Raw genomic sequence first — 9,374 nt, forward strand, 5'->3', positions numbered from 1 at the left:
TTCATATACTGGATGTAAGGAGTTGACTGCTGCATTACAGTCACCAAAACATTTAGGAAACCAAATGCTCTCTTCATAATCTTCTCAGGATCCTGCAAGGGGGTAAAGGCTTCCAAGAGCACTCTAGGTAGGTGGCTTAAATAGGCAATCATGAAAGCCTACAAAGCTAAGGGAGAATACCCCTTCAGGTATAGCTGCCCACACTACAAGATCAACATCGGTTTCCTGGGCCAAAGGAGCCACTGCTACGCCTGAACAAATATGCAAGGCTGCTACCTGGTCCAGCTTCTCTATGGTCCTCTGGCACTATAGGTTGGACTTGCTGTCCGCCGCAGATCAAGCCTTCGTCATGAAGGTGCTGCGGGCAGTGGTCCCACCCTAGAGTAATTTTCTTGTTTATCCTCTCCAAGGCTGTCCTGAAAGGCAATTTGAGAAAAACGTAGACTTATCAGTGACGGTATTTCTAAGAGCCTTTCAGGACAGCCGTTACTACCCTCCCTGTTGTCTTAGAAGTGTTTAAGTATCTGTCATGGTTGTGCTGGTGGATTTTTGTGCTTTGTTTTCCAGCATGTCGGAGACCACACAATAACTGAGGCCATGGTGGAAGAGGAGGGATTTAAAGCTGCATTTGTTTCCTGGAAATGGGTGGCGCCACACTCTCTTCAAGGCTATCCTGAAAGGCTCTTAGAAATACCGTCACCGGTAAGTCCAACTATGTTTTTTTACCTTAATGCATTGCTTGCATTAAGGTAAAGAAACATTTTCAGTTTACCTGTGCCCCCTTTCCCTATGTGAAGGGGAAGAGGGGAGAATAGATCAGCACTGTACATGGCTGCATGTTTTCTCCCCTTACTTCCTCTCTACACTGCAATCGAGCAGGAGCCATTGGCTCTTGCTGTCAATCAGAGGAAGTGGTGGGCCTAAAACCCGCTGTGCAAGTATGGAGAGCAGCTCCGTAGACACACAGCTTGAGAGAGCGTTTGACTACCTCACCTCCTAGCCAGCAGCTGGCTATGGTAGTCCTGCAGAAGTAGAGGAGAAGTCAAGATCGCCTTCGGGACCCCAGAAGAGGAGGCTTGGGGCCACTCTGAACAATATCACTGCACAGAGCAGGTAAGTATAACATGTTTGTTATCTTATTAAATAAAAAAAATTTAGTTTAGTAACACTTTAAGCCTTAAACACCTTTGGGTGAGAGGGCACTACGAGGCCTTCTCCTGTGATCTTGGTAACTCTGAAGAGACCAAGTCTTGCAAGAGGTCTCTACAACACTGTGATTTAGAATTCCAAACTTTCAGAGAAAAAGCTGGGTTCTGGTTTTTAAATCTACCTTTTCTGCTTACCCCTCCCCTCTTTCTTTTTTTTTTTTTTTTTTAACATGGGGTAGGGGAGAGGGACTACAAGATATCTTGCATTTTCACACTTTTTTAAGTAAATTTTGCCAATTTAAATTTTTTTTTCCTGAAGATATTTTTTGGAATGTACTGTGAGGATAAGCAGCAGTCTAATGTGGTAATCTCTCTGTCACTCTGCTCTCACCTATTAACATGCACCCTGCACCGCTTTTTATTTATATTTATTTATTTTTGATTCCAAGTCAAATTATGGCACTTACATTGCTCTAATGATGTATTATTATTTATTATTATTATACAGGATTTATATAGCGCTGACAGTTTATGCAGCGCTTTACAACATTAGGGCAGACCGTACAATTTTAATACAATTCAATACAGGGGGGAATCAGAGAGTACTGCTCGTTAGAGCTTACAATGTTTTAATGAACATAGAGTTGCTTTAATATGTGACTTTCATTTCTGCCTGAAGGTCAACTTTAGAACAGCACAAAACTGCTTCAGTGCAGGTAAATAAGCACAACTGGTGATTTTATTCATATGCCAGTTGTAACTAGAAGATGTTTTTTTTCCCAGACATTGGAATTGCCATGCACCATGCAATGCACTGTGGAAGGAAAAAGCATTACTGCCCCTAACTAAGGATGAGCTCCGGTGTGTTCGCACAGCCCATGTGCAGAGCCCGCCAGGAAGTCGACACTGCGCTGTGCTAATCACAGGCAGTGAGTCATTTCCCGATCTCTGCAGATATGCATCGAGCCAATGTCTCTCTGCATGTGATTAGTGCAGCGCAGTACCGAATTCCTGGGGGCTCTGCACGTGGGCTGTGCGAACACGCCGGAGCTTATCTTTACCCCTAACAAATGTGAATGGACCCTTTTTCTATATGAATAATACAGTGATTTTTCAGCATACGCAACAATTTATGATGTACCGTATTTATCGGCGTATAACACACGCCGGCGTATTACACGCACCCCAAGTTTAGGAGGGAATTTTAAGGAAAAAAAACTTTTAGGAGGGAAATTTAAGGAAAAAAAACTTACATTTAAATGCCCATCAATGCAGCCTTATCAGTGTCCATCTGAAGCCTCGTCAGTGTCATTTGCAGCCTGTCCGTCATTGCAGCCTTGTCATGCAGCCTGTCCGTCATGCAGCCTGTCCATCATTGCAGCCTTGTGAATCGTTGTCAGCTTTTATTTTTAAAAATGGCGCCGCCGAGATGTCCTGTGTATCTCGGCAGCGCCTGGTAGTTCTTGCCCGCCTTCGGCCGCCGAGAAGGGCCGAAGGCGACCGAAAACCACCGAGGAAAGGCCGAAGGCGGCCAAAAGCCGCCGAGAAGGGCCGAAGGTGGCTGAAAGCCGCCCAGAGCCCAAAAAATCACACAGAAATCACGGAGGATCGGCGTGATCGGGAAAAAAAAAATCAGGGAAAAATTGCGTGTTATACGCCGATAAATACAGTAAATGTGGGTGTTTATTTGCTTGTTAAGTATTAACCTATCATGATGCTAACACTATTAGTGTTCTTTGTGTGCAAACATTGCATAGTGTACAGAAAGCATCATACTTTGCCTTTTAGTAAACAAGAATTTAAAAAAAGATTCTGTTAATACGCTCTGGTCCAGGGCTGTCTTTAATATTGACTGGACCCTGGGCAAACATTTTCTTGGGCCCCCTCCTCCATGCAATTTCGCTCTCCACATGCTTTGAGACATACAATAAACAGCAGCTAGACTCAAAATCAGTTTACTGAATCAGATCAGGTAGCTATTGTGATTGGTTGCCAGAGGTTACAGTTTATCATTACCGCTCACTGACTGGTTGTAGAGGCTACAGCACACATTATGGCTCCCTGTTACTTTCTAGAGGTTACAGCGCATGACTACTGCTTGTTGATTGGTTGCCAGAGATTACTTTACATCAATACTGCTCACTGATTGAATGCTAGAGGTTATCTGAACATGTATACCACTCACTAATTGTTTTTTTAGAGATTACTGCATATTACTACTGCACACTGATTGGTAGCAAAAGTTTAGTGCACAGCATTACTGCTCACTGATTGGTTACCAAACTTCAGGGTGCTATGGTACCATCTTATTTTGAAGAAAGGTTCTACCTATAATTTGCTTACTTTTGCAGAACATGATGTAAAGGCTTAATGACCACAATTGTAGGCAGAACTTTTAAGCATGCTTCATTACCTCCACAGTGGGCAGCATTCAGCAGAAGTAATGGTGGATGTGACCTCAGGGGGACATAATATACATATGAATGCCGCCTCTATTTAAATATCAATGCCGTGGTCCACAACTATTTATATATTAATGCCACCACTATTTACATATCAATGCCGGTTATTTACATGTAAACACAGGGTCTGCAGGTGAGCCATCTGTATATGGCAATAGGGCATCTGGGCAGCAGTAGCAGAAGTTTACACTGAGATATCGGGACACAGCACTGGACTAAAACTTCAAGGAATAAGGGAATTTAAACTGGGATAGTTGGCAAGTATAAGGCAGCTGCTTTGGGCCCCACTACAATGATGGGGCCCAGGGCAGCTGCCCCTTTTGCCCTGCCTTAAAAACGGTCCTGCTCTGGTCTACTCATAGGTGTGCACAGCCTATTGCATTAGGGTGTGCACCCCACAGCTCAAACATATTTGCATGTGTATATACAGTATACTGACGGTGTACGCAAAGCAATGGATGGTGACAGTAGGGCAGAGCTTGGTGTCAGTAGTTTTTTTTATTTTTTGGTGGGCTTTGGTGAAATATCAGGGGTCTAAACAGGGGGAATCTGCACCACCCTGTGCGCACGCCTATGGGCTTACTAGATTTAGATTGAAATATTTTATAAAGTAATGAAAGGCATAGGAAAAAACGGATGAAAGCCATTAGGAAACATGCAGACTGTTATTGTGTCCCATTAATGATAAAATAATCTTTCATGTACCATTGTAACCACTATTATCTATTTCAGCTATGCCTTTTGCATGCTCCAGTAGAAAGTTCACCATCTCAGGAATTCCCCAAGACAAAGCTCCTCAGTCATCTGAAATCTATGCCAAGCTGGGTCTTCTCAGGCTGTCAGCACAGCAGGTATGGCAGCACTTTTTAATATGATCAAAGCTAATAAATGTGCTGCAGTTTTATCTTTTACGCTCATTTAGTTAAAGTTAATAACCTAGGTAGATTTAAATTAAAAAAAAATTGTTAAAAATCCACGTTTGGTACACTAAATAAAAATAAATATAAAAAAAGCAGGACATATTACACCCTATACAAGATACTTATTTATCGTATTGATAAATGATATGATACGTATTTATCGGCGTATAACACGCACCCCAAGTTTAGGAGGGTATTTTAAAAGAAAAAAACTTTTAGAAGGGAAGTTTAAGGAAAAAAACTTTTAATTTAAATGCCCATCAATGCAGCCTTGTCGGTGTCATTTGCAGCCTTCCATTGCAGGCTTGTCAGTTGTTTGCAGCCTTGTCAGTCATTTGCAGTTTAAAAATGGCGCCGGTAGTTCTCGGCGGCTTTTGGCTATTTTCGGCCGCACTCGGCCGTTCTTGGCTTTCGGGCTGTTCTCGGCTTTCCAAAAGCCGCCGAGAATGGCCGAAGATAGCAGAGTGCGGCCAAAAATACACGGAAGCCGCAGAGAATGGCAGAAAGAGGTAGCAACAGTGGGGGATCGACGTATAACACGCACCCCCGATTTCCCCGATTTTAGGGGGAAAAGGGTGCGTGTTATACGCCGATAAATACGGTATACGTTTGATCCACAATAAACTTTGCAGCACTGACCTCCAAAATGATACCAACACAAGCTTTAAGTGAAACAAGTGTCCAAATAAAATACAATAAAGCACCAAAGTATACTCATATATAGTGCAAGAAGGTATCCTCTTCAAACTGTCTTTTTTCAGCATCAGAAGTGAGATTCCCATAACACAATCTCCACCACCAAAAGCACCAGAGACTCTTTCCAGAATATTGAAGAATTCAGGAGGTCAAGCCATGCTTGTGTATGGAAATTCCCATACAGGATCCACAAAACCACCAGCCGTAATTCTACATTGCTTTTCTCCAGTTTTGCTACATAACTTTTGCCTATACCTTAAAGCAGGACAACATTGGAGAGGTCAAAGATCACCGGGCACAGTGTCGCTGCCTCACACCTGATTTAAACCTTTACTTGCCGTACTACTGAGTTGTAACCATGTACCTTGCATGGCAATCATGGGTTTAAATCAGGTGGTGAGGAGGCAACATATCACCCACCACCTGTCAAACACACTCAGATTGCTTTTCAGAGTTGCAGCAGTGCCTGTAAATGAGCACTTAGTTTCATTTGGCAGCACCTTTAAGCCTGGCACACACTACAGGTACAAAAAACTGACAGCTCTGGTCGGGAGCCGCTGTACTAAACATGCAGGGTTAGTCCAGTGATCTCCCCCACTGAGCTGTTGTGTTCTGACAGAGGTACGCCCCCCCGCCAGAACAATCCGATCAGCGCTCTCTGCCAATGGCTGAGAGTGCTGATCGGGAGTCAGTTGGCTGCTGGTTTCCCAGCATGCACATCCGACATACACGCGGGTAGATTGTCGACTGGTATTTTTTTGTACCAGCAAATGTCACCTGACATTCTACCCATGTATGGGCTTTAGGGCTCATTCATACAAAGTTGGGGGAGGGGGGGTAAAACCCTGCGGTTGGTGTGTGGATTTACCACCCCCAGTCCCTACCTCCTTTAACTGTTTAACTGTTGAGGCAGTAGCCAAAGGTGTACACATGCTGCAGAAGGAATCGGTTGAGTAGGTTGTGTTAGTTGCCTGCTAAACACAACCTATTCAAGTAAATGGGGCCACTCTGCAAGTGCCTTGCAACTGCATGCTTCTCCGAGATCCAAGTTAAAGCAATTGGTAAGAAAGCAACACAACGCTGTCTGCTTTAACCCCCTGTTTGCTGTACTGTACAAGGTTGCAGGGCATTTGCAGAGTGGCCTCATCCACTTGAATGGGTCATGCTTGGCAGGTGCTACACTCACCAACCATGACAGGGCATATAACTCCTGCTGCGACATGTGTACACCCCTGGCCACTGCAGCTAAAAGTGGTGCAGTTGGGTCAGGAGTGGTAAAAACACATCCTAACTATGGAGTTTTGCCAACCCCCAAACTACAAATGTAAATTAACCCTAAGGCCGCGTACACACGCGGGGACTGTTCGGCCAACTTTGTCCGCTGAACAGTTTTTCGACGGACAGTCCGCCCGTGTGTGGGCGTTCAGCGGACAGTTTCAGCGAACAGTCCGCTGAACAAGGTTTTTCGGAATTTCCGAAAAACTGTCCGCTGAAACCTTGTTTCAGCGAACAGTTCCCTCGTGTGTAGGCTTGTTCGACAAACTAAGTTCCGCGCATGCTCAGAAAGGCTTTACACGCCGAAAGTTATAATGCAGTGTATAGGACGTCGTATTTTTCGTCCCGTCGTACGTGCCGTTCACGTCATCGCGCACGGTTTCAGCAAACTGTTCGTACGTCGTGTGTGGCCATGTCCGTCCATGCTAATTTTGAGCGGACTGTTTGCCGAAACTGTTTGACGGACAAAGTTGGCCGAACAGTCCCCGCGTGTGTACGCGGCCTTACTGTTCTGAGCCCCCCATAAGGCTGTTTTCACACTGATGTGCTGCGGTTTACCTGCATCTGTAGTTCATCTGCGACCTTCCTGGGTTAGCTGTGCTCTGCCATAGACTCCTATAATATCCTGCAGGTGTGGTGCACTTTCTGAAAGCACACTAAAACTCCTGCATTCAGAAAGTGCACCAAACCCGCAGGATATAATTGAAGCCTATGGCTAAGTGCAGCAAACCCGCAGGAAAGCTACAGGTACACTGCACCTGCTGTGTGGGTAAACTGCAGAACATCAGTGGGAAAGCAGCCCTATAATATGCCCAGTGTATTGCTTCACACTGACCTGAAGATCTTTTCTTTCCTGCTGCTGGCACCACTCTGGGGACCGCTAGCCAGGATAAGAGGTGGCGTTCAGTTGGCATCACGCCGCATGGGACAGGAGCCAGCACTACAGTGGAGGCATTGGCTTTTATGGCTCTTACTCCCTGCACAGTGGTGTAGTGGATAGCACTTTTGCCTAGCAGTATGAAGGGTTGCTGGTTTGAATCCCAACCATGACACCTGCCTGGAGTTTGCATGTTCTCCCTGTGCCTGTGTGGGTTTCCTCCAGGTACTCTGGTTTCCCCCCACACTCCAAAGACATGCTGGTAGGTTAATTGAATCCTGTCTAAATTGTCCCTAGTATGTGTGTATATGAATGTGAGTTAGGGACCTTAGAGTCCCTACCCTCAAGTGCTCCTTGAGGGCAGGGACTGATGTGCAATGTATATGTAAAGCGATGTGTAAATTGACGACACTATATAAGTACCTGAAATAAATAAATTAAATAAATACTACAGCTCCAACTTTACAAGTAGTCCCTCTGCATTGCACTCATGCTCTATGATTGTGTGTCAGACCACAATCTACCAGTCACCTGACCACAATCTACTGGTGGCTGACCCCCGCCTTGAAGCAACTCTGTCGATTTAAATTTAAATTGCTGAATCATGGTATAGCTGTAAATACTCACCCTTCCTGCTAGCCCCACCCCCGAATGGTGCTGCAATCCTAACAAATGTTCATGTGAAGTTTACAGGAAAACCATCACCTCCCGAAGTGTCAATATCCTGGGTCCCTTGTGTCTCAAGATCCCTAACACATCAAGCATGCTAGTATATTGTTCATAAATTCTCACCTTTTATTGGTTGAACTAGATGGACTTGTGTCTTTTTTCAACCTGACTATGTAACCTCCTGTGCTTCACTACTGGCCTATTACTGTAATGGGCATCATCACTGGCCATTTTTGAGGCAGGAGACGGCAGGCCAGAAACTAAAACCATAGTTGTTCAGTTAGTAGCCCCTACTCTAGAAGTGTGCATGATATGCAACCATTTGGAGATGCCTAGTAGTTAGCGTAATGAACACTTGATGTTTAGTGTCTACAGGTACACTTTTTAATATATGTTAACTTTATATTATATTATATGTTAACTTTAAAATTAAGAACACCCTGAGACTGTCCTGTTCAGGTTCACATATCCTTCAGTAGAAAAATGTACTTCTTGTCTGCCTGTACTGCAGCCTCTAAAAAGCAGGGACTTTACACAACACATAATTACTGTCAGGAGGCCGAGCCAATTCTACTGTTAATTATCTGGTTACCCTTTTCCAATTCCATTTTAGGATTGGGACTTTCTAGAAGATGAGCAGCTTTTCCTAGAAGCTTTGAAGAAAACGAACATCTCCTACTCTCAGACTGTCTGAGGATGTTAAATGAAAGCAAGATGTCGGCTTACCTTGTATCTCAAAGAAAAATCCCTAGTATTGTGTATTTATATATTTTTTTATATTTGTTTTTATACCTTGTCAATAAAAAGCCTTCCTATGACTCAGCATGCTTAAAGAGCCATAACCTGAATTTAAAATCAGATTGGGGGAACAATAGAAAAGGTTATAGGATTAGCCTATACTGTATACTGTGCTATGTAAATAGTTTTTACCTACAAAGTGGGGCCAGAGATGGCTTTAACCGATTCGTGCCCGCCCTATAGCCGAAATACGGCTGCAGAGCAGACGCTATCTGCCAGGAGGCCGTTCCTGAACGGCCTCCTGTTTACTTCCGCAATGCGCTGTCCCTCTGACACAGCCAGTCACAGATCGCTGTAAACAGCCAATCACAGCGGCCGTTTACAGCGCGATCGGCCTGTCCAATGTGAGATGATCTCATATGTAAACATATGAGATCATCTCTCAGCGCCGCTCTCCCTCCTCACACAGACAGCGTGTGAGAAGGGAGAGATCAACGGCTGCAGCAGCCGTAAGTAAAAAAAAAAAAAAAGGAAAAAAAGTGCCATCCGCCCCAGTGCCATACTCCGCCAGTGCCATCCTCGCCAGTGC

At 44.4% G+C, this 9,374-nt stretch overlaps 1 protein-coding gene across 4 annotated transcripts in view; it reads left to right on the forward strand.

Annotated features, from left to right (window-relative positions):
• FBF1 (Fas binding factor 1) overlaps positions 1-8,865 on the forward strand; it is a 141,398-nt gene extending 132,533 nt beyond the window's left edge. For all 4 annotated transcript variants that reach the window (XM_077459368.1, XM_077459367.1, XM_077459365.1 and 1 more), the window contains 2 exons: positions 4,343-4,461; positions 8,661-8,865. In XM_077459368.1, coding sequence (XP_077315494.1) covers positions 4,343-4,461; positions 8,661-8,676 — 135 coding nt within the window. In that variant the 3' untranslated portion in view covers positions 8,677-8,865. The remainder of the gene's footprint in view (positions 1-4,342; positions 4,462-8,660) is intronic.
• The last annotated feature ends 509 nt before the right edge of the window (positions 8,866-9,374 follow it).

Source organism: Lithobates pipiens, unplaced genomic scaffold (assembly GCF_037356315.1).
Source record: "Lithobates pipiens isolate NorthernLeopardFrog02 unplaced genomic scaffold, aLitPip1_a1.2 Scaffold_28, whole genome shotgun sequence".
Taxonomy (NCBI): domain Eukaryota; kingdom Metazoa; phylum Chordata; class Amphibia; order Anura; family Ranidae; genus Lithobates; species Lithobates pipiens.